The following is a 25,002-nucleotide window of genomic DNA, read 5'->3' on the forward strand; positions in this document are numbered from 1 at the left end:
GCCATGACTGCGGCGCCGCCTTTGCTTCCGAATCTTCGCCCTTCGCGGCCTTTTTGCCGCGGCCCCGCTTCTCTTCCTGCGGGTGCAGCCGGGACTCGCCTCGCGCCCCTCGACCTCCCTTTCTCTGGGGGCGAGGAAAACAACAAGGCCGTTTAACCCGGAAGTCAGATGGAGGCGTCTCCTCTTCCTGTTTCTATCTCTGCGGGCCAAGGCGTGTCTTCCGGGGCGTATCTCGGGATCCGGATGCTGAGGCGGGAGCGCCGCGGAGGTGCTTTCCCTCCTCCTCTCTGTGGCAGGAAGGAGGCCAGGGAGGCGCCTGGCGCGAATAACGAAGAGCGACGGCGTCCCGGGGCCAAGGCGCGTTCTCTCTTGACGAGAAACTCCCAGCCAATCGCTTTTCGAAGAGGCGGCGCTGCTCCGCAAGGTCGAATCGGCGGCTGCGGCGCTTTCCTCGCCACCAGCCAATGAGAGGAAATGGAACGCCTCCTGGGGGCGTGGCGGTGGGCGGTGGCGCGTCCGTTGCCAGGGCGACCGCTTGAAGGAGGCGCTCGAGGCGGGCAGGTGAGCCGAAAGGCGGTGATGGTCCCGGGACGTCATCCTCCCTCGCTCTCCCCAACGGAGCTGGGCTTGGAGGCTCCCTCGGCGGCTTGGCCCGCCCTTCGGCGCCGCGTCCCGAGGCCGCGAGTTCCGCAGGCGAGCCTCCAAGCCCAGCGGCAGCTTATCTGCGCGGGAGAGGGAGGGCAGCGCAGCAGGCGGGACTCGGCTCTCCGTCCCCGTCTGATCCTGCAAGAGCCTGGTAGGGGGTGTTTCCCGCTGCCCCCTGCCTCTGACCTCGAGCGCCCTCTTCCGCTCCCTCTCCCCCCAGGGATCTCCCGGGGCTCATGGCCCACCGGCGCCTGGCGGAGGCGCTGCAGGTCTCGCGGGACTTGGTGGTGAGCGGGTGCGGCAAGGACGGGGTGTGGCCGGCCGAAGGGGACTCCTGCTGCCCCAGCAGCCTGGCCTGCCTGCGGCAAGTGCCCCTTGGCAAGGATGCGCATGGAATCTACAGCCTCTGCTTTGCCCCGGGTGGGGGGCAGCTGGCAGCCGGCTTTGGCAACGGCTCTGTGCAGGTGAGCGGGGACAGGGGGCAGCCCCCAAGTGGGTCCTGCAGACCTCGGCCAAAGGAAGATGCAGAAGGGGTTGGCCTAAGGGGCTCTTGCTGGCGGATTGAGGGTGAGGGGACCTCTGGGTGCCCCAAGGGGGCAATTGAGCCGCCCTGGGCTCTCCCCGCCTTAGCCCAGTGGGTGGAGAGACAGCCAAAACTCCTGCCCCCCTCTCTGCATGGGGCCCCATCTACCCTGCCCCCCTCTCCCTCCCCCAGCTGGTGGATGCCTCCAGGGGTTTGCCTGGCCCCTCCTTGTTCCCGGGGCACCGCACACGGCAAGCGGTCACTGCTCTGAAGTTCCACCGGGCGAAGCCAGGCCTGTTGCTGGCTGCCGGGGCGGATGGCACCATCTCCATCTACGACCTGCTCTCACACTACCCTCTGGCTTCCTGGACAGGTATGGTGGGGTGGGGTGGGGAGTCCAGCCCTCAGGCGCTGGGCCTAGGCTGGGGGTCCCCTGCTGCTGCCCTGGACCTCCCCTCTCCTTCTGCTCCCCAGAGACGGAGAACGAGATCAACGCCATGGACTTCTGCCGGGACGGAAGCTCCTTTGCCACCGCAGGCAAAGATCGCCATATCCGACTCTACGACAGCCACACCAACCAGGTGAGCCTGCAGTGCTGGTGGCCTGAGATCTGGAGATCTGCACCCTCTGGGTCCGTGGGATGCTCTTCGTCCACCTGCCTCTGACGCTTCTCTCCCACTCTGCAGCTCTTTCACATCATGCATGCCCCAGACTTCATGGCCGGGGATGAGTTCACACCCCTCAGCGGACACTCGCGGCGGATCTTTGCCTTGCGCTTCCACCCCACAGAGCTGCATCTCTTTCTGACGGGGGGCTGGGATAATTCTGTCAAGGTCAGTCCTCGGGAAGGCAATCTGTGTGCACGTGCGGTTCCTGACCTTCTCTCGCTGCTTTTCTGCACCTGTGGGGGGCAGTGGGGACCTGGCCTCTGCCTGCTGCATACAGGGGGATACACAGTTCACCCTTTTGCTCTTCCCTGTGCCAGGTGTGGGACAAGCGGGTGTCCAAAGGTGCAAGGAGTGTGATCAACGGGCCTCACATCTGTGGCCCCGGGATTGATGTGAAGGTGAGGAGCTGGAAGGAGGGGAGCTGGGTTTCCCCCTCTGCGGCACAGCGGTTCAGGAGAGCTTCACTGGCTCATCACTTTTATCTAGTGGGGTTATTATGGTCTAGATTTTTATTTATTTACTCATTGGACTTTTTGTCCAGGTTTCTCTCTCAAAAAAGCCCCGGGTGGCAGAACAGAAAAACTACAACAGAAAAACTTTAAAATATGTTTAAACAGTCACACACTTTCACTGCTAAATAATATCAAGGTTGCCAGAAATGATGGAATTCAGGCATCAAGCGTCTGGGTGAAGTGAGATGCTTTAACATCCTGCCTAAATGTCCATAAGGAGGAAAACAGGCGCACCTCACCAAGGATGGGGGCATTTCTCAAGAAGGAAGCCGCTCTGGAGATGGACTTATGGAGGGTCGGCACCAGTCAGGTACCCCCCCGCCCCCCGCCTGCAGTCCCACCATCAGGACCTCCTCCTGCCAAGTGCAAGGTCTGAGGTGGTCCCTCTTGGAAGGGGGCATCCCTGAGGTCCTTCGACCCTAAGCCACTTAGGTTTCTGCATGGTAGTTCTTGGTGCTTTTAGGATTGGTGACCAAGGGCTCCATTCGTTGAGCTGGTGGCCCCCTTCTGCACTCCGTGCAGCTTCCACACACCTTCAAGGGTGGCCCCACATGGAGCATATTGCAGTAGTCCAAGCGGGAGTTCCTGCAACTACTGCAGTTGAGGAAAAGCTGTGGCTGGCGGAGTCTTAGCCAGGTGCAAGCACTCCTCTCCACAGAGGCTGGTTGGCCTCCAATGACTGGCTTCATGATTAACTTTATTAACATGTATTTATATAGCACCATCAATGCACATGGCTTTGCACATTTAAAAGAAGAAATTGAACCCTCAAGAGTGCAATCTAAGAACTGCAGTCTAAGAATTGCGAGAAGGGCTGCTCAGCGACTGATCTCCTCATGTTGCGCTCTCTGGCGGAGGAGGGTTTCCTGCTTGTGGGTTTCCCTGTGGGGCATTTGGCTGGCTGCTGCCAGAAGAGGGACTAGCGGGCTCACTGGCCTGACGGACCAGGCTCTGCTTCTGCTCTTGGTTCCACCGAGAGGGAGGAGGGATGGCAGGGACGGGGGGGGGGGCAGCCTGTGCCGTTGGCCACTGTGAGAAAGGGGTGCTGGGCTTGCTGGGCCCTTTTGGCCTGATCCGACAGGCTCTTCTCTTCCCAGAGAGAGGAGGCCACCAAAGAGGGCTTGGGCTGCATGCCTTGGGGGTGTGCCTGCACATGCTTTTGAGCCAGGAAGCCCGGGAGGGAGACTCAGCGGAGTTGACTTGTGCCCTTCTCTCTTCCTCGCGTAGGGAGACCAGGTCCTGACGGGCTCGTGGGTGCCCCGCAATGCCCTCCAGCTCTGGGACCTGCGCCTGTCTCGCCTGTGGCAAACCCTGCCCTTCCCCTGCAGCCCCACGCAGGGCGAGTTCCTCTACTCGGCCCAGTTTTGCATGGGGGACGTGGTGCTGGCTGGCGGCAGCGGGACCAGTGGGGCAAGCGCCATCCACACGGGCACAGGCCAGGTAAGAGGACCAGCAGCTCAGGATCCTGCGCCTGCTGAGTCACGTTGCCGCCTCTGCTGGCAGCCCCATTCCCAGGGCTGAGAATGGAGACGGGCACATGCCCTGAACAGTCGCTTCTCTCCTGGGCTACTTCTGCCCCTGCTGGAGTGCCCCCTGCTGGATGGGGCCTGCCTGCCTCCTGCCAGGCTCCTTGCTGACCCCCCTCTTCTTCTTTCCCTCTTCCTGGCAGGTGGTCGGGGAGATTCTGCTGCCCAACAAGCCCGTCCATGTGGTGGCCTCTGCCCCCGGAAGCCAGGCTGTGGCTGTGGCTGGGGCAGGGGGCAACCTTCACTTGGCAGAGCTGCACTGAGCCCTGGAAGGAAGAGGCAGAGCATCCTGCAGATGCCCAGCCCTGGAGTTCAGGGGCAGGGAAGCCGTCAGCCCCACGCTGCCACGGCCAGGGCGGCAGAGCCAAGCTGCTGCCTCTTGCCACAGGGGTGATGTGGGTGGGTGCCACCCCCTTTCCCCTCCTTGCCCTGCCCAGGCCCCCTGCCCTCCCTGCCTCAGTTTCCCTTGTTTGTTCTGCCTGAGGAGGGGGCTCCGCCTGGACCAGGGGATGCCTGGAGCAGAGGCTCTTCCCTCCTTCGGATCTGTGCAATAAAAGCTTCTTGCATCTGGAGAAGCGGCTGGCAGGATTTGTTTCATGGGTGGGTCAAGTGGATGGGACCCACAGCAAGGCTGGAGCAGGAGTCTGGGTGCGGCGCTTGCCTCAGCCAGCAGGGAGGGGTTGGCTAGCTGCAGGTGGGCTCAGCTTTTTGAGGACCCTGAAGCGCACGTGGTGAAGTTTGTACGGTAGAATCCTGGCAAGACTTGAACCACCCCTGCTCAAACCACCACCAGTTCATTTGTCGTAGAGCTAGCTGTTTTGACCAGCATCTGGAAGCGGCTACTGCCTCTGCACTTCTGACTTCACAAGGCCTTGTTTTGTGGCGGATGAAAAAACTCCTGAGTCTGCCGTCTTTCTGTCCCTGGCTCTGCAGTGGCCCAGCAGCCCTCCTCACTGATGGGGCTCCGTGAGCCCCCCTAGCCCAGGGAAGACAGCCACACGGTGCTGCCTCTCAGGTCAGAGGCATCTGGGGGGCCTGTGCAGGCAGGGGCGGCTCCATCAGGCAGTGGGGTGATGGGCGTAAAGCGCCTGCCGGCATCTAGTTAGTGGCAAAACTGCCTCTCTGCTTGCTAAGTCTCTTTGGAGTCGGGGGGGCAGGGGTCCCTCTCCCACCAACCACAAAGCTCCCTGGATATGTCCTCCTGGCACCACCTTTTGGGCAGTGCCCCCCCCAACCCAGAAGGCAAACACCTATGCAAAGAGATTTGGATGGGTGTTCATTTCCTGGGCTTTTTTTGGGGGGGTGTCCCCAGTTGGGCATTCCAGCAAAGAGGGAATGCACCTTTTCCTGCTTCCAAAAGGGGGGAGGCAGTGGGAGCTGCCCTAGCCCAGCTTGTTTGGAGACTTCCCTGTTGTTGGAGCCATTGAAGCATTATGGGGTGGTGGCTCTGCTGTCAGAAGCAGGGTCTGGGACTCCAAGGCAGGAGGTGAGCTGCTGGGGAGGGTCTTTGAGTCCCAGCTAGGAAGGAGGGGGGCAGAGGAGGGGGTCCCTTGGCGCTGCTGTGGCCAGGCTTTCCGGGTGCCCCTCAGGCAGGGTCTCCCGCAAATGGTTCTGGGGAAGCAGTCCTGGCCAGGCTCACCTGCCCTGTGGTGGAGAAATGGCCGCTGCCCAGCCAGATTCGTGCATATTGATTTATTTTTAACATTTGGATCTTGCCTCGCAGTCCCAGGGAACCCTCAACCCAACTCACAGAGCAACTTCAAACTCAGGTCCTGCCAGGCCACCAAACCGTTCATTGTCCTGTGTGCCAGTCACACGCCATCCAGTATTGGGGGGGGGGAAGCTTCAGGGCAGGCCACTCTTGTGGGTGGGGGCTGGCAATGGCACTGTGAGTTCTACACAGCAGCTGGGTCCCCCAAAGCCTCTTCCCTCTCCTGCTGCTCTTAGATCCGGCGCTGCAGCTGGGCCTGGCGGCCTTCCTGGTGCCAAAGGCTGCCCACTTCTGGACTACTGCTGAAGTCTAGGCCAGTGCTTTGGCTGGGCCTGCCCTCCTCAGTCCTTGCCCACAATCCTTCAGGCCTGCGATGTCCATGTGGAATCGTCTCTTAAGAATTCCCTGCCAGATTTGTTTTCAGAGGCTCGTTCCTTTTGCTATTCGGGGAGGGTCTCTGGGAAGCAGTGCAGGGAGAGGGATGCCCGCATCCTGCCCACTGCACCCAGGAGGCTCCCCCCCCCAAGCTGTGAATGCAGCAGCCCTCTGTGGTGGTGCTTTTGTGCGGGAGGTTGCTGGTGCCACTGGGAAGGAGACCTGCGTTCCAGAGGAGTAGGAGGCAGCAGCTCTGCCACAGCAGCTTGATCCATGAGGGCTCAGTGCAGAACTGGCAAAGCCCTCTTCTGCTCCAAAGGCGTTTCCCAAGTATGGAAGATGTAGGTCCATGGTAAGAAGTCCCACTTCTGTGCCCTTTGAGCCTTCTCTGACTGGCGTAAGGGAAGGGGCTCCTTTCAGAGCCTGGCCCGGCCGGTCACCCAGCTGGTACGTGAGGGTGGGCGCCTACAGTCCAAGAGGGTCCATGAAGTCACAGTAGACCAAGGGCAGTGGCAGGAGCCTGGGCTTGACTCCGGCGCATCATGGAGCAGCCCTGCTGTCACCTGCGGACAGCAGCAGCCAGGGCCATTGGGGGGGTCCTTGGAGCACAAGGTGGGGGCCCCCCCTCTGCAGCAGGTGCCTCCAAGCACACCATTTGCAAGCAGCCTGAAAAAGGCAGAGAGATGTCAGGACATGGGCTGCGTACTACTAAAACAACTTTATTATTTTTACCCTGCCACTCCCCCACCCCCCATGGTGCTGAAAGAGGGCTGGTGTGTGCATGCACTGGGGCTGCATCAAGGGATGGGAGTTTTGGACCAAGTGCTTTGGCCATATGGTCGACACCCCGTCTTGGGACGCTGGGAAAAGCTTGTGCCTTTTTCTCCTGCCTGAGGCCCTTGACTGTCATGCACTGGCTGGACACCCTCCATCAGTTGCAAACCTAAAGGTTAAACATGGGCCCCAGTCTGTTCAGAGGGGCTGAGGCTGAAGGGGGAAGCAGGTGGGCAATGAATATCAGGAGCTGCTTAAAATATCAGTCATTTTGGTTTCAGTCAGCTGCTGCAACTGGAAATATTCTGCATCCCCCATTTCTAAATAGTAGAGCCTTCTGCTAATTTCTTTGGCTAGACTCCTTGGCGGAAGGAGGGAAGGTGGGCTGGCTCTGCTCAGATGCTGGTTTTAACCTTTAAAGCCCTATACGGCCTAGGACCCTCATACCTACGGAACCGCCTCTCCTGGTATGTCCCATGGAGGACCTTACCGTCTTCAAACAAAAACATCTTGGAGGTCCCGGGCCACAGGGAGGTTAGGCTGGCCTCAACCAGAGGCAGGGCCTTTTCGGCCGTGGCCCCAATCTGGTGGAACGCTCTGTCACAAGAGACTAGGGCCCTGCGGGACTTGACATCTTTCCACAGGGCCTGCAAGACAGAGCTGTTCCACCAGGCCTTTGGCCAGGACACACCTGACCCCCTCCTTTGGCAATCCTCACAGAACTCTAGCCCAATGGTTGCCATTAATCTGATTTGAATTGATTTTATAATGAAATGATTTTAGAATGTTGTATCATTTTTACTGTTGTTAGCCGCTCTGAGCCTGGCTTCGGCTGGGGAGGGCGGGATATAAATAAATAAATATATTATTATTATTATTATTATTATTATTACTATTCTGCTCTGACGTGGCATGGCTCCTTTGGGTGCTCTTTGCCCACAGGTGCCCCAATGTCATCAGTCCAGGGAAGGCCCAGCACACTTGGCCCAGAGACTGTCCTAAAGCGATACCTTTATGGTCGACCGTCCACCTGGCTCAGGTGGGCACCTGCATGCTGAGGGCTCTGCTTCCTCCCACCACTGGCGGTCCTTCTGGAAGGAGTGGAGATCCCAGCCGGGGCCTCAGCTGAATGCCTTCGGTCTCCTCGGCTGGACTCGGTGGGCTGCTTCCCTGTAATGGGGCAAAGTGGGCAGCATTGGCATGAATAGCCCCCTTGACCATCCTGTGTTCTGGGAGAAGGAAGACTGGAACCCAAAGCAAGCAAGGGCCACTTGAACACTGTCCTCTGGCCCTCCCTGCCCTGGAGGCTGAGGCATGTCTGAGCCAGCCCCCCCTCCCCCGCCAGCAATACCTCGCTGAGTGATGCTGCGCTTGGCTCTCCTGGGACTTTCCAAGCCCAGAAATGCCGTCCCTTCCAGCAGAGGGGGGCGTGGCGTTGGCGATTCTGGTGGCAGCAACATTGGGCTGGGCGCTCTGCTGTCACACTCGCTGAGCAGTTTCCCTTTGGGGTGTGAGAATGAGAGAGACCCAAGGGGTTAACCTCAGCCTGCCCACTTCCCAGCACTTCTAGCCACACAGCAGCTCAGCTTTCCCCCAGCCAGGCAGCCACTCCCACATTGCCTCATTAGGGAGACCCCCCCCCCCAGGTGATGGTGAGCAGAGCAGGACTTGGGTCTGGGCCCAATCCACCTACTCCGCGGAAGCCTCTTGCCCTCTTAAAAAGGGGACAGAGGAGAGCGCCAAGTGCCTGGTGGTCACTATCCTGCAAAGAAGCAACCAGGGCTGTTACAAAGGGAGGAGGGGTGAGTCTGGGTTCTTTCTAGGCCTGTGACTGTGCCAAGGAGGGATGGAATCCCGCAGAAGAGGCTGCTGAACCTGAGCTGGCTGTGTCTCACCTGCAGAGCTGCCCTTGGTCTCTGGAGTGCTCTTCTCTCCAGCACCTGACAGCCTGGAGGGGAGGAAGGGCAGATGGCACTTCAGTCTTTGCTTCTCCAGGCACCTTCCCCATCCTCTGGCTTCTTGCGGACGGCTGGTCCTGTGGCCCTGGTCAGCCTCGCTCCTCCCTGCCCCTCTCCTCCCGCCACTGGCCTTGTGTCCCTGGCCTTGCACCCATTCCTCTGCCCCCCTTGCTCCCTTGCCCAGGCACCCCCACCACACATCCTGCTCATCCCTTGGCACCACTAACGTCTCCACTTTCCCCCGAACACTCCCCATTCTGTTGGCCAAGGTGTCTTTGGCGCCCGAGGGCACCCACCCACCTGCCTGCCTCACAGCTCACCTCCGCTTCACTGACAGCTTCTGCAAAACCACCCGGTACGTTCTTGCAAAGTGCACCATGATGGGATCTGGGCTGGACTCAGACTCCTGGAAGACTAGAGCAAAGCAGGTGTGCTGGTCACAAGGCGGTTCCAAGAAGGCCTGGCTGCCACCAATCACGGTGATGTTGCTCACCCTGGCTAGGATTGCAGTCCTATAGAAGCCCATGGAGAAGGTCAGCCTCACGAAGCCCTCGCTCTGGACACAGTCCTGGGAGCAGGAGCAGCACCAGCCACCGGAGAACCCCTTCCACAACCCTCACGGTGGCCTCTGGGTTGCACAGGGAGGCAGAGGCTGCTTGATCCTCCACTGCCTCCCTCCAGTGGAGCTTTCACAGCGGATCCATGGGGCTAGGCCTTGAGGGGGCCCATCCTGACTCTCAGCTGCTACTGAGGTGGCCAGAGGGACTCTGGTTCTGTGGTGGCCCCGTCTGGCTCTTGGGGCAGGAGGCAGAGCCCTGGCCGTCTAACCCCAAACCAGCTACAGGGGCTTTCCTTCCCCTGGAGATGGAGATGGGGTGGGGGGTGGGGGGCATCAGATGCTGCTGCCCTGCAGCCCCACCATCTCTGGCCCAGAGGATGGGAGCTGTGAGCCCAACAACATCTAAGGCATTTCTAAGTCGTTTGACTTTTAAAAGTCCCTCAATCACATGAAAAAATACAAGATAAAGATAATAAAGCAGAACCACAACGTCATACCAACCAGTGAAACATGACTATAAAAGCAGAGAGAAGATGGACTGCAGGAACAACAGGGTCAAATCTGACGGGTCAGGGAGAGACGGGACACACAAGAAAGAGGCCTCCGCAAGACGCCTGAAGCGATGGGTTGTTTCATGCCTGGTGGAGGGGCGGGCATTGCCTCTGTAGCTCTGGGCCTGCACCAGAAGGTCTTCCTCCCCAAAGTGCGCAAAGCGGAAGGGCACCCCTCCCCCCTTACCTTTGTTCAGGTAGACAATGTCCTCCTGCTCAAGGTTTTTTGACAGCTCAGAGCTGTAGTAGTTGAGAGTGTGACCTACACAAAGAGGAACACGAGGCAGTTTGGGCTGCTTCTCCAAGGACTGCTCAAGACTCTGCTGGTTTGCAAGCGGAGAGATCTACAAGCCCAAACCCGCACCCAAGTCTGAAGGCACCATTTCAAATGCAAAGGCTTATTCATCCTTGTGCGGCTCATTCACAGATCAAGGCAATAAACATTGGGAAAGGGGTCTCAGAAAGAGGGGAGGCCATGTCAGTGGAGGTGAGGCAATGTCAGGAGGCCTGAGGCTCCTGCTGGCCCTGATTCTGCTCCCCCCCCCCCCGTGGGGGTGAAGGCAAGAGCCCACCCACTGCCTGTCTCCTGGGCTCCTTCTTACTGGCTGGGCTGTCACCCCAGGGATGCATCACCACACATCCTGCAGGGAGCCCAGCACACTGCATTGTGCTCCCTTTCTTCAGCCACAAAATAATGTCAAATAGTGAAGGTTTATGGGGGCACTTGGGCATCCAGCTGCATTGGCAGAAGTGCTAACTCCGAGTAGGCCTATTTCCCAGAAGGGGAGAGGAGCATTGCTCTCTGCTCACCTGTGAATCGGGCGGCTGCATGACTTATTTCTACCTGGGGGTGATGGAGGTATCCCAAGGCCTGGGATATAAAAACGTGGATGTCATCGTGGTGGTTCCTCATCTGCAGAGACAGAAAAGGCTGGCATGGATTGCGGAGGCTGCTTTGATTCCTCCTCGATTTTGAGTCTGTTCTTACAGGCAGGTTAACCTGCCCTCTGATCCGCGGGCAAAGGGGGATATATACATTTAATAAAGAATGATTATTGACAAGCCTTTGCTGCTCCTTAAGCAAGCAGCGCAACCAAGGCGGAAACACAACAAGGGCCTTTTCAGGATGCGGCCCCTTGGTGCTGCAGCCCCAGCAGCCAGGTGCACCTTTAGGGAGACTGGCTGGCCATTTGCAGGGCCTGGGGAAGCAGAGACTCCCAAGCAAGCAAGCACCTCTTTTCTCTCCCTGGTGAGAGGCAGGGCTGGGCCTACTGCATCACACAAGGGAAGCCCTGGCCCTGCAGATGTTGCTGAACTACAACTCCCATCAGCCCCACCAAACATGGCCAACGCCAGGGAGGATGGGAATTTTAGCTAAAGGTGTATAATGAAGGCACCAGGCGAACTTCCCTGGGGAGAGCATTCCACAAACAGGGAGCCACTGCAGAGAAGGCCCTGTTCTCATAAATGAAGTGGGGCAGCTTGGAAATCAAACAGATAAATGACGGGCTGATGTTTACAGCAGAGCCACATCTGACAGCAGGGGTGCCAACCTCAATAAAATATGGGTGGGAGGCAGGAAAGTCCCGTCCTGCATAATCAACCACATGACATGGTGCACCCAAACCATTTGAATGGCAATGCCCATTAACTTTGGGAAGGCCCAGCCCCCTCAAATAGTTTCGGGGGGGGGCGAAGACCCCTCAGCCCCTAGGAATTGGTTCCTATGCCCAACAGCACAGCTTGCCAAGCTCTTAATCTGGAAACCTCCTGTTATCGGGGTGGGAGCACCTGTGGGAAGGGAAGGATCCTTTTTCTCTCCTGTGTCTGTCCTCTGCAAGAAAAAGAGCAGCTGCCCTCCAGCCCCAAAGCTGTGCATCTCCTTCGCTCACAGCAGCAGAAGACTGTGGCTCTGGAGGCCAATTCAAGGAGGCGGCCGCACTGGGGGCAGCTTCAGAGACATCGACAGGGAGGAAATAAAAAAGGCTTGGAAGCTGAGGGGGGGCTGCTGAGCATGATGGGGGTCATTATGGAGGATGAGAAAAATGTGGCCGGATGGGGGCATGGAGACACATGAATGCCAATAATTTTGTATCTATCTCTGAAAACCAAACCTCAGACTCTGTGCCCCACTGACCAGGTATTTCCACACATTCACCACGCAGTTCCGGGAGTCATCCCAGGCCAGGCTCCGGAACATCAGCTTCAGGTGGGCCCACCCGAGGAAGACCCCGCAGTGCAGGAGGGTCAATTTGCAGCTCTGCAAGCAGAGGGAAAGCCAGGGGGGTCACCCAGGGAGGAGAAGGAGAGGCAGCTGCACTTGATCCAAAGAGACGCTCCAGAGGACGGCTCCCCCCACTTTGCCAGCAGCCGGTATCTCCTTCCCTCTCTGCTCCCCTCCCTGTTGGCTGCCCAGATTCAGGCTGCTTGGTCAGGAGAACTGCTAGGAGGAAAGAGCGCTAGCTCACCATGGCCAAGTCACCAGCCCAGGACTGTCCGCACGGACCAGCAGGGATTGAGTCTGGGACCCTCTGGGTGGGGGCTGCCCTGTGGAGTGGTGCCATTTCCCTCAACCCAAAGGGAGATTCCAGCTGGATCTACATTGATGCTCTAAACGTCTTAAATTAAAACGTTCTATAAAGCTTAATAGGAGTTTCCCATTGTCACGAATATCTGACAGATATTGAGTGAATCCAGAAAATGATTAGAGTGAAAGGAGAGTAAAGTCAAGATAGAAGAAGAGATTAAAGAAATAATGAAATGCGTTTAAGCTAGATGGAAAAATAAAGTAGTGTAACAAGAATGGCTGGAAGTCAAGTCACTTGGTGGGTGTCTGTGAGGTGTGTAGGTGTGATGATATGTACAGTATGTTGTTGAGTCGTTTAGTCATGTCCGACTCTTCGTGACCCCATGGACAAGAGCACGCCAGGCACTCCTGTCTTCTGTGTACAGTATAGGTAGGTAGTATATAGAGTAATGTAGGTATGTTTTATGTTATGAAAATAAGGTAGTGTGTTGTGTATGTGTATTGTGTAAATGTATATGTATGTGTTTTATATGTTAATATTTTTTTTTAAAAAAGGAGTTTCCCATTGTCAGAGGCTTGCTGCTCTGCATCACCCTCTGGTGTCATATTTTAATAATGCATTATTAAATGACAAGTGTCAATCAGTCCTCCACTGCTCACGATGTAAGGGGAGCAGTTTCCCAAAAGCTGCCTTTCGGTGAGTCAGACTATCAAGTCTGCCTAGCTCAGTGCTGCCCACACTGAATGGCAGCAATGGCTCTCCTGGCTCCAGGCAGGGGTCTTGCTCAGCCTTCCCTGCAGATGCTGCCAGGCAAAGCATCTTCTGCATGCAAAGCAGATGTCCATGGCCCCAAAGCGCTGGCCTTGCCAGTGTGCTGGGCCTGCAGATCTGAGGAAAGGGCTGGGCTCCCTCCCTCGGGGGCACTGAGGCTACTTGCCATGGCTACTGTGCCGTCTCGGTCCTTCAGGTGTAGCAGCAGAGAAAGGAGGCTGTAAAGGACTTCCTTCCTCAGGAGAGGCTTGTCTGCTTCTTTGGCCTTCATCACCAGCTGCCCAAACAGGGAGATGGATGCTGCACGGACGGGGCCTCGCTCCTGGGAGGGGGAACACCAAAGCGGACAAGAGGCACCCAGGTCAGGGCCAGGACAGGAAGGTGGGTCGGGGGGGCACTGGGTGACAGGTGCTTCTCGCCCCCCAGCTCTTGGGGGCACTGTGCCTTCTCCAGCGCTGTTTAACTGGTGGCCACTGGGATCGGGGCGGAAGAGAAATGCATTTTGGCTTGCACCTGAAGCCAAATCAATCAAATCCACACTTTCTAAAGCAATGTGAGAACAGAACCATCCTTTGAAGTTCACATATATTCAAATTATGTGATGCAATTCTCCAACCAATGTTTTCAAAATGCATACTTTGGGCAAAAGTGTGCACAAAAATGAAGATACTAGTGAAAGCAACATTTCTCAAAAAGATTTGAACCTGTCCAGGCACTCAGGGGAAAGCGTCTCTGCCTCCAGGCTCCCTTCTCTGCCCTCAACTGGGTGTCTAAGCAGCAGCAAAGGCCAGGGCCAGAGGAGAAGAGGCAGGCCCCCCCTCCCTGGAGGCCAGGGACCCTCATGGCTGACCCTGACCCTCGAGGCGCTGGCTGCCTGGCCTTGTGCCTTTGCAAACATCCTCCTTCCCCAAATGTCCCCACTCACATCTTCGAAAAAGGAGCGCACATTAAGGGCCAGGTCCATGCAGAGGGGCCCGATCCCCTGGCCGTCCATCTCGTAGATGGCAGTCATGATGTCCTGCAGGCCCTGCAGGATGTCTTGTTCGCGGCCACTGAAGACGGAGCCAATCAGGGTGGGCAGCTCCTCACGGAGAACCTTGACCTGGGGGGAGGGGGGAGAGAGGGTGGAGGGGCTGAGGGGGCTCAGCATCCGCCACTCACACCAGCCTCATCTGTGAGGGGTGTCAAGCACCCCCCTTGCTCAGACAGCCTCCCAACTGCTTCCTCTCCCACCCCAGCTTTGTCCTGACCAGAAGTATTTATTGCCTTGGCAGAGCACCAAGATGCGGGTAGGGAGGAGAGTGAGCGAAGGCAGGGAGACCCCCACCCACCAGGGGCCGGGTGAGGCAGGAAGCAAAGGCTTTGAAGGAGCGGAGGAGGTTTTTGGGGGAGTTCTGCTGACTCCTGATCTGAGAGGGTTTTCCTGGCTAAAAGCTGACCCCCCCGTGCCCCCAGAGTCTGCTGCAGCTGCGCTGGCAAGAGGCTGGCTGGACACTGGCTGCTCCTTTTCCCTGGTGCTTGTTCAGGATCTCCCTTTGGCCCTTTGGCCTGGGGGTTAGGGGCAAAGGGGCTGGAACTGCTTGGCCACCCCCTCTTGGAAGAGGCTACCTCCTCCCTCCCTCCAGGAGGCTGTGTCCCAGAGGGAGCCTCACCTGAGCTGAGCACGAGGGGCCCAAATGGAAGCCCTGTTGTGGGGGGCAGAGCATGAGGCCGCTCTCCAGCCCCTGGGGCCCTCCAAGCTCCAGCTGCTTCCTGGGGCCCCCCCTCACCTTTGCCGGCTGGAAGACAAAGCTGCCAAGCCCCTTCAGGCACAGCTCCTTGATGATGGGGTTGGCGGCTGCTGATCCTTCCTCCAGGTGGTCTCGGAGGCTGAACCGGTTCATCATCTTGACAGCGGATGGGCTTTTGAGGAACTGAGAGGCAGGAGGGAAGGCTGAGCAGAAGGACCCCCAAGCCCTGATGGGACCCCCTCCTACAGAGACGCCAAGAGGCAGCCTGAGAGGAGGCGAGAAACGACTCAGTGAAGCCCCCCCCCCCGACTTGCCCTGGGCTCCAGGGCCGTCCTTGCGAGAAACCCCTTTCCCCAGCCCTCCGCTTGCCCTGACCACTCAGGGCTTCTGAGGGGTGGGAGGAAGCATCCAGCTGGCAGCTGCCCCTCTGACCCCCTGGCACCGCCTCACCTCGATGACGAGAGCCAGCGCAGTCATCTTTTTCATCTCGTCCTCCTCGCTGTTGAGGATGAGCGCTGCTTCCCCAAAGATGCCGGGGATCTGGGGGCTGTCGCACTCGGTCATGGCCCTGCTCAGGCGACAAGTGGAGAAGGCAGGATGTCTGGGGAGGGCCAAAGTGGGGAGGAGGAGCAAAGGCAGCGGAGAAGGGGAGCCGGGGAGCCGAGGGGGACCTGCACCCCCCAGGAAGGAGGCCTGGGAATAGCTGCCTGGCAGGGCTTCCCCTCACCTGGCCATTAGGCGAGTGCCTTGCAAGAAGCGATCCGGGGTGCTCAGCACCATCCATCCCTGCTGGAACTCAATGCAGGCATAGACGGCCCAGTCTCCAGCCACAGAGAAGAGGTTCTTCATGATCTCTACCGAAGTTCTGCAAGGGACCACCAGGAGTCAGAGCTCCCCAGAACTCCCCCAAACTCTCCTCCCGCAAGATACTGCCTTGGGGCTGGCTCTGTGATGAGGCAGAGAGGCAGGTGCCTCAGGCGGCAGGGGCTGAGGGGAGGGGACTGCGAGGGTCACATCGCCTGCCCTGTAGCCGCCATGCTAGCCTTCGGCCCTCAAGTGCGTGGGAGATGCTGTCCTTTCACCAGCACTGGAGTGAGATCCGCCTGCCAATCCAACGGGCATCTGTATGTGCCTGGGGGGAAGGTACCACCTTGCCCTTCACCTCATGCAGCAAAACGTCTTGAGAGCCAGCTCTGCTGCCCCATTTCTGAGCAGAATGTGGCAGGAAGAGAAAGCCAGAAGCCTCCTCCAGGCACCAGTGAACTCCATCTGTGCCACTCCTGCCTGCGGCTCCCAAGTCCAAAGGAAGAGGCTTCTTCCATTTTTAGGAGACGCTGCATTTAGCAACGACTTGAGAACAGGCAGGTGGACTCAAAGGCCCCTCCTTCCCCGCTTTCCGCACAAAGAGCCCCAACCCACTTGTTGCATCAGCTCTTTCCTGCCTGCTGGAGGAGGCAGAAGGACCTTCTGTCATGCTGCACCACACAGGCCCCCCTGCCTGCATCCCCCCCAGTTCTTCCTGCTGCAGGGCAGGACCCTCCCTGCCCCCCCCCAACAGACGCACACTGCTTCCTGCTGGGGACCAGCCTGGCCAACCTTCCCTTACGGATCCTGTCAGGTACCTCTGGAAGCTGAGGGTGCTGGTGTTTTCTCTGAGGAGGATTTCCTGCCTGACTTTCAAAGAGTCGGGCAAGTCCAGCTGCATCACATACAGGACCTGCTTGAGCAACGGGATGAACAACTGCAGGTGCATCTCTGCCAAGGCCTTGCGGTATCCTGGGATGTGGAAGGTCTCGTAGATGACGTTCATGGCCTGGAGAAGAGGAGCGCCAGGCACTTGTCCTCACTGGCCCTCTGCACCCAGCAGCTTATTCTTCTGGAACATGCCATGTCCCCTCAAGGCCATTCACGCCACTGTCGCCTGTCTCCAAGTGCCAGTGCTCACACCCAAGAGAGAGGGAGGGGCCCTCTGCCTAGAGAAGACCAGCTTCCCACCCGCCAGTCAGTGGGACACAGCCAGGCCCCGTTACTCACAGCCAGAGACATGGTGGCACTTTCTTCGTTGCTCTCCAGGGGATCCTTGACCTGAAGGTGCTTCAGCAGGAGCTGCAGGACTTGGATGGCCACCTGGGGGCCAGAAGCCATCACTGTCCAGAGCTCGTTGGCGTGCCTGTGAAGTCAGCCCCGCGGGATGCAGGATCAGTCAGCGGCTTCCCCTGGGAGGAGCAGCAGCAGGGAGCAGAGCATGGCTGTGGGGGGCAGCCTAGCCACGGTTACCCAGAGAATCAAGCAGCCTACCTGTTGACAGGTATTGAGAAGGACAGGCAGCTCCGCATCACCTCCTCCATGTGGTAAGGGACCATGAAGGCCAAGGCCCTCAGCACCACCTTCCGGGTCCAGCAGGAGTGCTGGCGCTGCTGCAGACACAGGTAGATGGCACCAACAATGTCTTTCACCTGGGAGAAGAGAAGCGCTGAAGGCGGCCCAGCAGAGCTTCTGCCCTGTGAAGTGTGGCCCAAACCCAGGTGCCCCTTGGGCTCTCAGGGGAGGAGTCAGGCCAAGGCTCCTTGTTCTGGCCAGCGCCAGAGATGTTTGGGTGCAAATGCTCTTTGGTTTGTGTGGGACCTCAACACACACACTCCGTTTTTGGCTTTTGTGTCTCAGTGGGGTTCATCATTTGCAAAGGGAAGGCAGCTTTAGCTCCTCAGTTGGAGTCACGGAGCCAGCAGGGTGGAGCAGAGGCTCCCAGGCTGAGGGACTCTTCTGACCATTACCTCCAGGCTATCTGAAAAGGGGAATCCCCTCACGCAAACCTGCCTGAGCTCTGAGGTCTCCAGGGGAGGTCCTTCTGTTGGTCCCACCTCCCTCCCTGGCATGCTTGGTGGGGAGGCAGGACAGGCCTTCTTGGTGGTTGCGGCTCCCAGGCAATTTTAGAACTCCCTCCCCAGAGAAGCCAGACTGGCTCCCTCCTTGTTGTGCTTCTGCCAGCAGGTGAAGACCTTCTTGTTCCAACAGGCTTTGGGGGACTGACTGCTTTTAATGAAAGGGCTGGTGCCATGCTGCTTTTATTGTAATTACTTGCATGGTTTTAAAAGACTTTATATATGCATAGAGTTTTACTTCTATCAGTGTTCTGCATTCTGATGACTGATTTTTCTATATTTTTAGCTGTTCTTGGTCTTATCTGCAAGCTGCCTTGAGTCCCATCAGGGGAAAAGGTGGAGTATAAAGAAATCTAGAATGATAGTCATAATCACCCTTTCCACCTTCATTGCGTGGTTCTTCAGAACGGCATTGAGCACTTCCTCTGCAGCCTTCAGCAGCTCAGGGTTGGAGCCTCTCAGATTATCCAGAACGGAGAGCAGGAAGTTTGTCAGCTGAGACGGGAACAGGGGGTCCTCACAGTGCTAGGGGGAGAGTAAAAGGTAAAATGGTGGGCCGGACCCACCAGGAACCCTCCCTGCTCTGGAAGCGTCCTGGGTTCAACCCCAGCAGCATCTCCAGGTGAGAGGACCAGGGAGTAGCAAATGAAAGATCGCAGGACAGACCACAGTGAGCCTGAGGGACCGCAATGCCCAGCCTGGCATAAAGGCAGCCTCTTTGGGGCCTTCTTTCAGGAGCAAACAGCTCATGGTGGACGCCTTTTCCTTGCCACCCTTTGCTCTCATTTTAAACATCCCATAAAAAACACATAATTGTTCCCTTCTTAAAAGCCTAGATCTACATCCCCTTGGGAAGGCAGTGAGAGGAGTACAGCTGCTCTGCAGGTATGAGGCTGTGTGAGCAGAGGTGGATTTGGGGGAGCACAGCCGCTGGGTGAAGAGCCTTGCGGGTGCTGCAGGAGAATGAAAGGCAAGAAGTGGTGTGGGGAGCCGAATTTTGGTGTCGCATAGGTCCATGACTGGTGGGAGATGCTGTGTGGTTGTCCACATGGTCAGAAGGACCAAGCAGAACCTTCTTGTTCTGGGCAAATCTTGGCTAGGCTGGAGTATTATTATATCAGAGATCATAGTCCAGAAAATCTGGAGGTGCCTGCCCATCAGCTGCTCCACGTGAACCCCCACCCTGACCCTCACAAGGACAAAACAATGGTTTTTGTTGGCTGCAGGCAAGTGCCAGGCCCCTCTCCCCACATCACCACCAGAGATCCATGCCATTGGGGTGGGGCTGGCATGGGATTCAGTTGGAGCCCATGCACAGAGGCCCAGGGGTATGGAGCCTGTGGGGGGCACTTGGGACCTCGTGAGGCCATTTCCATTGCTGAGAGTGAGGTGCAGGGCACCTGGCTTGTGGCGTTAGGCCCTCCCTCCTCCCTCCTGTAGATCAGAGATCATGTCCAACATTTTTTGTGGTCTTTAATGCTGGCTTTGCACCCCTGCTGTCACCACCATGACCCACTCTCATGGCTCCACAGGGGGTGGCATGGGTTTGTGTGTCTGTGCCCGGTCCCTGCTCTGCTGTGCAGGGGGCAACGCATCCTGAGAGGCCCCCTGCTGCTTTTGCAGAGGCCCTGAGAGTTGCTGCCAACACACACTTTCTAGGGCTGGGGGAATTGTCTGGGTGACACGCAGAGCTGGATTCTGAAACCAGCTGCCATGGCTGAGCTGTCTGTCGCTCTGTGCGCCAGGGGACTTGTCACCATACCATGGCCATGTGCCAGCTGCTCTCTGGAATCAGAAAAGAAAAGCCATCCTCTTCCTGGGACCTCGAGTACCTCCTCACTGACCACCTCATCCTCTTCTGCTTGCTCTTCTTCAGCGCTGTTGAAGGAACAGGGAAAAGGAGGAGACCACTCTGGGCAGCAGCGACTTCAGCATTTGCCAGAAGCTGCATATTGGAGATGCCAGGCAGGCACACCCTTGCAGGGAGGGACTTCCACAATTTAGGGGCCGCCACACAGAACACCCTCTCCCAGGCCAAACCTCCAGCTTCTGCAGGTGGAGGAACTACCAAGAGGGCTCCCTCCACGCAACATCTCGGAAGGAGGCAGCCTTCCAGGTATTTGGGGCCTGAGTCATTTAGTGCCCTAAACACCAATGTAAATGTGGATTGGACCCAAATGGTGGCCTTTAAGAAATCAGTCTGACACGCCTGACACCCCACCCCCTGCAGGTGCGATGGGCAACTGTGGCCTCTGGCTCACTCACTATCTGGGCACAGCAGCAAAGAATCACAGAATTATAGCATTGGGAGCAATGCCAAGGGCAATCTAGCCCAGTCCCCTGCAGTTCAGGAAGCACAGCTAAAAAGATGTGGTGGCGGCGGCAGATCCCCCATGTCTTACCTTGCCGATGCAGCAGGACCTCATAGAGGCAACTGACTCCTTGCACCGCAAAGGAACTGATACGCTGCACCGGATCATTGCACAGAGTAATCAGGACAGCTGTCAGATGAGCCAACTTGCAGAATTCCCCTGAGAACTGATTTACAGAAGGGAAGGGAAGGAGCTGCTGGCAAGGCACCCTCCGGGCTTCAAGGTGGTGCTGCCTGCTGTTGTGCATGGACTGGGATGCCCACTGCGGCGACCCAAACGCCACAGGACACATGTCTGGAAGCAGCTTGGGCAGGATCAATGCCATGCGTGCTCAGGAGAAATGCCAGGGGAGTCTGAGTGTGTCTGCTTGAGGGGAGCATTGACCTCCCCCCTCCACAAACCCATGCAGAGTCCAAAGAGGCCTTCATTGATTCTACCAACGCCCTGAGTCATCATCATCATCATCATCATCTTCACCACCATCTTATTATTATTAATTCAAATTATAAACCACCCTTTATCCAAAGATCCCAGGGCAGTGTACAATATTAAGAACTTAATTTACACAGCATAATAAAAAAGAATAATACAGAGCATAATAAAACACAGCATGATAATAAAATAATAGAACCCACCCACATGTAACAGGCCATAGATTGCTTAATGGCGAAGGCCTGGGTAAAGAGGACATGTAAAGACATCCAATGATGTTGCCAGGTGAGCCTCTGGGGAGGAGCATTCCACAGTTGGGGAGCCACCACAGAAAAGTCCGGTCCTGGTCGTGCAAGAGAGCTAACTCTCCTGAACGCCCAAAGTGTTGGAAGTTTGTCTTGATGCTACAGCCACCGCTGTGGAAACATCTTCTGCAATTCCCCACTGAAGGGGGGCAGAAGAGTCCTCAGGCCACGCGGGGCTGGAGCAAACAGCCCAGCACCATCCTGGGCCTGTTTTCCTCCCTAGGGAGCCAAGGTTTCCTCTGCCCCTCTCTGCCAGGCGCTGCGATGGGCTCCAGGGGCACCGTGCCATATGTGGACAAAGAGGGCAATGAGGAGGGGGCTCAGCTGCCCCAGGGCTGTCCCTGCTGGGCTTCTGGCCGGGAACGCGTGAGGAAGAGAGGCCTATTCTGGGCCCAAGGAGACTTTGCCGATACTCACGTCGGAGTGGAAATTTGTAGCGACGAATTTCAAGAGCTTCATGGCTGTCTCCACAGCATTCTCTCGCACATGGTTGACTTTTGCCTTCATCCAGGGCTCCATGAGCTGGAAGACAAAGGGGAAACTCAGGAAATGTGTCCTGGCTGAAGTCTGGGACTGAAGTTGAGGGTTGCAGACAGCGCTTCTCTTCCGTCAGATTTTGCAGAATTAGCAGGACCAATAATTGGGTGTGTGTTTGTTCCTGTTAGCATATTAGCAGTCACCTCTGCATCTTAGAAAACAAATGATTTATGTCACTAAACATGTCTCTGAACACCCCCTGCCCCCCTTCAGAGATCTGCTTGGCATCCTGTGATGTGTGGCCTAAGAGGAGAGAGCCTGAGAACTACGAGAGGTGCCAGCACTTGGCAAAGGCACCAGAGCTCCTTCCGCTGCCCCCTCTCTAGGTGCACACCCCCAGCATTGGTGCCCAGGGAGGCGGGCAGGTGAGGGGCTCTGGCACCTGCTCCCATGCTGATGAGCACACAAAGGATCATGCTGCTTGCCTCACCACCATTGCATTCCTTTGCATTCAGTCATACCTCCATCATGTGCTCCAGCTCACTTGGGCTTCGGTTTTCCAGCAGCAGGGCCTGCAACATCTCTTCAAAGCTGCTGATGGTCTGGAAGTAGAGCCCCTGGAGCAGAAAGAGGCAGCTGCCATTAACCTTGCACAGCCCAACAGAAAAGAGGCATGGGGGCTGTCTCTCTCTGTGTGTGATCTACCTACCTACCTACCCCTTGCTAAGAGTTTGTGGGGTGCAAGACATCCTAAATCCCTGGATACAATAACGGAATGAATCAGGCTTGGGGGAGTTAAACTGTTTCAGGCACTGAACCCCTGGATAAAGTGGTTAACAATACAAGCCAGGCCAAATTGGTCATCGCTTCCTGAGTGTGGGTCATTCAGGAAACAAAGCCCAGAGAGGTAGTTAGCAGGGGACATAAGGCCAGAGTTGTGATGTGCTGACAAAGCCTGTGACAACTGTAGGAAGGAGTCAGAGAGCAGGGCTGATTTCTGTTTTGGATCCAAAGCTATTGCGCCTATTGGAGAAGCAAGACCTCTGGAGCTCAGGTTGTGTACATGGGTAAATGAACCATATATCATAAAGATAGAAGGGGAAGAAATGGAGGCAGTAAGAGATTTTACTTTCTTGGTTGGATTCCATAATCACTGCAGATGGTGACAGCAGTCAAGAAATTAAAAGACGCCTGCTTCTTGGGGAAAAAGCAATGATAAACCTAGACAGCATCTTAAAAAGCAGATACATCACCTTGCCAACAAAGGTCTGTATAGTTAAAGCTATGGTTGTCCCAGTATGTATGTATGTATGTATGTATGTATGTATGTATCGCCGAAAAACTGATACTTTTGTATTATGGTGCTGGAGGAGACTCTTGAGAGTCCCATGGACTGCAAGAAGATCAAACCAATCCATTCTGAAGGAAATCAGCCCTGATTGCTCACTGGAAGGACAGATTCTGAAGCTGAGGCTCCAATACTTTGGCACCTCATGAGAAGCTAAGACTCCCTGAAAAAGACCCTGATGTTGGGAAAGATGGAGGGCACAAGGAGAAGGGGATGACAGAGGACGAGATGGTTGGACAGTGTTCTCAAAGCTACCAACATGAGTTTGACCAAAATGCGGGAGGCAGTGGAAGACAGGAATGCCTGGCGTGCTCTGGTCCATGGGGTCACAAAGAGTCAGACACGACTAAATGACTAAACAACAACAACAAATCATAAAGACTCCATAGACTTTGCTGTGCCTCATTTCCAAAAGGAAACACAAGCCTTGTATAAGCCTCAGGACCCTGGAGTCTCACACCAGAGAGATAAAACAGCCTGGCTGACACCCACCCCCCTTGCCACATGGGGTTGGGGCCTGGTCATTATCCCAAGAAGTCATTTCTCTGCCTGGACTAGCCAGAGTAGAGGAGGAAAAGGTAAGGGGCGTCTGGGTTTTGGCTCCTTTCTGCCAGCTCTTTGACTACGGAGGGCGAGAGAGCTGGCGCAGGCCTCTCCCCACCCAATAAGCAAACTGCAGCTCCATGCCACCCACAAAGCAGCCATATCGAGACCATTCTGCACAGAGAAGGAGCTTCTCAATTCACTGATGGAGCCTGGAGCAGTTTCGTGTGCTCTGGTGTTGGTGGCGGATGGGTGGGCGTGAGGGTGGAGATGGGGGGCCCAGCATAGCTCCCCATGTTTCCTGTCCTGCACCCATGAGGAGCCCTTGAAATGAAGATTGATCCAAATGACAAGTTCTAAAATGGCAGCCAAGATGCTTCCAGGGCCGCATCCAGAGGGTGCTGTGAGAGGGCCCCTTTCCTGTGTGGGGAGAGATCTGTTCCTTCAGCACAAGCACTTTCATCCATTTGGTTGGTGGCCACTGCCAGACAACTACTGACAAGTTTTAAACAGTAAAATGCAGCTAAAAGCAATTGGTACAAAGAGAAAACAAGCTGACCAGTACAAAAACATCACAAAACCAGCCCAAGCCAGCACAAGGTCAAAACCCACCAGGGTCAAAAGCCAGGCAGCTCAAGGAGCTGCAATTCCAGCCAAAGAGGCCAGGCAAGGCAGAGCCTGGGGGGCACACCCCATAAGCACCTGGGGCATGACTGCCAGAAGAGCACCATGCTCAGCCCTGGGAATGCAATGGCAGCAGCCAATGGGAAATGGAGGCATGCAAACAGACATGCAGAAATGTGCATGCACAGTTGGTTGGGATTTGCCAGATCTCTCATCTGCTCATTGTAAATTCCAGGGAAGTTCTCATCCGGAAACTATGTTGCAATGCAAGTGAGATGGCAAAGGGAAGGGCTCACTTTGACGCTGGCTGCCTGCTCATCTGCCGCAATTTGCCCTTCCAGGAGCTCCAAGGGGGCCAAGCAAAACATGCTTTGGAAGGAAGCACAGAGGAGGCTGGTCTTCTTCTCTGCCTCAAGGGGAGGCTTCAGTTTGCTGAGGAAAAAGAAACACACCTGAGATTAATCTGCGGCAGCAAATGGTGAAATGATGGTTGTCCTCAAGTCGATTGAGTCACATCCTTCGATTCACATCCACATCAGTCTGACAAAGGCACCTTGGGGCTCCTAAGCACCCTGCAGCTGCAGTCAAGATGGTAGCAAGGGAGGGAACCCCTCAGCTCTGAGGACACGTGCCTGGCATGTAGAAGGCTTGATCTCCAGCATCTTCCCTCAGAGGTTGCCAGGGGCCCCTCCCGTCTGCCTGAGCCCATGCAGAGGCTGCTTGGGCTACTGTCTGGGCCAGTCACACAGGCAGGTTCACCGGTCTCTGAGGAGGGGCCCACTCAGCACATCCCCCTTCCACTCTCAGTCAGGGGAGCAGCTCTGAATTTTAACACCCCCCCAGCATCGTTTTGCCCCTACCTGAGTTGTGTCACGATGTACATGGCGTCTTGGCGCACGGTGTCCGTCAGGGCATGGATGGGCTCTCTCTCAATCAGCACCTGCCAGTCATTGCAGGGACACAGTGTGAGTGGCATCATTGAGCATGGCAGGCACCCTGGCAGGCAGACCCAGAACTGCTCTGCCACCTCTTGTCACTTCTGTCTTCTCTTTTCCAGGCTAAACACACCCAACTCCCTCAACCGTTATTCATAAGGTTTGGTTTCCTGACCCTTGATCATCTTGGTCACCCTCCCCTGAACATGTTCTAGCTTGTCAATATCCTTCCTGAGTTGTGGCACCCAGGTGT

At 56.5% G+C, this 25,002-nt stretch overlaps 2 protein-coding genes across 8 annotated transcripts in view; one reads left to right on the forward strand and one right to left on the reverse strand.

The window, feature by feature from the left end:
- The first annotated feature begins 219 nt into the window (after nt 1-219).
- On the forward strand, nt 220-4,449 carry LOC128420625 (probable serine/threonine-protein kinase PkwA). Of its 5 annotated transcripts, XM_053402300.1 has the most exons (8): nt 221-561; nt 866-1,109; nt 1,361-1,541; nt 1,643-1,749; nt 1,855-2,001; nt 2,154-2,234; nt 3,576-3,788; nt 4,018-4,449. In XM_053402300.1, the coding sequence occupies exons 2-8, from the start codon at nt 882-884 to the stop codon at nt 4,135-4,137; spliced, it is 1,077 nt and encodes a 358-aa protein (XP_053258275.1). In that variant the 5' UTR covers nt 221-561; nt 866-881; the 3' UTR covers nt 4,138-4,449. The 5 variants fall into 5 exon arrangements, with proteins under 5 accessions (XP_053258279.1, XP_053258277.1, XP_053258276.1 ...); XM_053402304.1 differs by lacking the exon at nt 3,576-3,788 and having other exon boundaries at nt 220-561; XM_053402302.1 differs by lacking the exon at nt 2,154-2,234 and having other exon boundaries at nt 220-561.
- A 1,102-nt stretch (nt 4,450-5,551) lies between these two features.
- Nucleotides 5,552-25,002, reverse strand: part of LOC128420624 (maestro heat-like repeat family member 5) — a 52,780-nt gene continuing 33,329 nt past the window's right edge. For 2 of the 3 annotated variants that reach the window (XM_053402297.1, XM_053402298.1), the window contains exons 12-34: nt 24,675-24,754; nt 24,111-24,246; nt 21,821-21,916; nt 21,240-21,344; nt 20,116-20,251; nt 19,476-19,591; nt 18,089-18,238; nt 17,130-17,287; nt 16,866-17,001; nt 16,454-16,644; nt 15,559-15,696; nt 15,282-15,399; nt 14,871-15,014; nt 14,027-14,203; nt 13,268-13,423; nt 11,940-12,062; nt 10,613-10,715; nt 9,990-10,064; nt 9,013-9,106; nt 8,630-8,682; nt 8,086-8,235; nt 7,745-7,904; nt 5,552-6,626 (exon numbers count right to left, since the gene is read on the reverse strand). In XM_053402297.1, coding sequence (XP_053258272.1) covers nt 7,747-7,904; nt 8,086-8,235; nt 8,630-8,682; nt 9,013-9,106; nt 9,990-10,064; nt 10,613-10,715; nt 11,940-12,062; nt 13,268-13,423; nt 14,027-14,203; nt 14,871-15,014; nt 15,282-15,399; nt 15,559-15,696; nt 16,454-16,644; nt 16,866-17,001; nt 17,130-17,287; nt 18,089-18,238; nt 19,476-19,591; nt 20,116-20,251; nt 21,240-21,344; nt 21,821-21,916; nt 24,111-24,246; nt 24,675-24,754 — 2,793 coding nt within the window. In that variant the 3' untranslated portion in view covers nt 5,552-6,626; nt 7,745-7,746. Of the gene's footprint in view, nt 6,627-7,744; nt 7,905-8,085; nt 8,236-8,629; nt 8,683-9,012; nt 9,107-9,989; nt 10,065-10,612; nt 10,716-11,916; nt 12,063-13,267; nt 13,424-14,026; nt 14,204-14,870; nt 15,015-15,281; nt 15,400-15,558; nt 15,697-16,453; nt 16,645-16,865; nt 17,002-17,129; nt 17,288-18,088; nt 18,239-19,475; nt 19,592-20,115; nt 20,252-21,239; nt 21,345-21,820; nt 21,917-24,110; nt 24,247-24,674; nt 24,755-25,002 lie in introns of those variants that run through there. The other variant, XM_053402299.1, reaches the window with a different exon arrangement.

This window comes from Podarcis raffonei, chromosome 9 (genome assembly GCF_027172205.1).
Source record: "Podarcis raffonei isolate rPodRaf1 chromosome 9, rPodRaf1.pri, whole genome shotgun sequence".
Classification (NCBI taxonomy): Eukaryota; Metazoa; Chordata; class Lepidosauria; order Squamata; family Lacertidae; genus Podarcis; species Podarcis raffonei.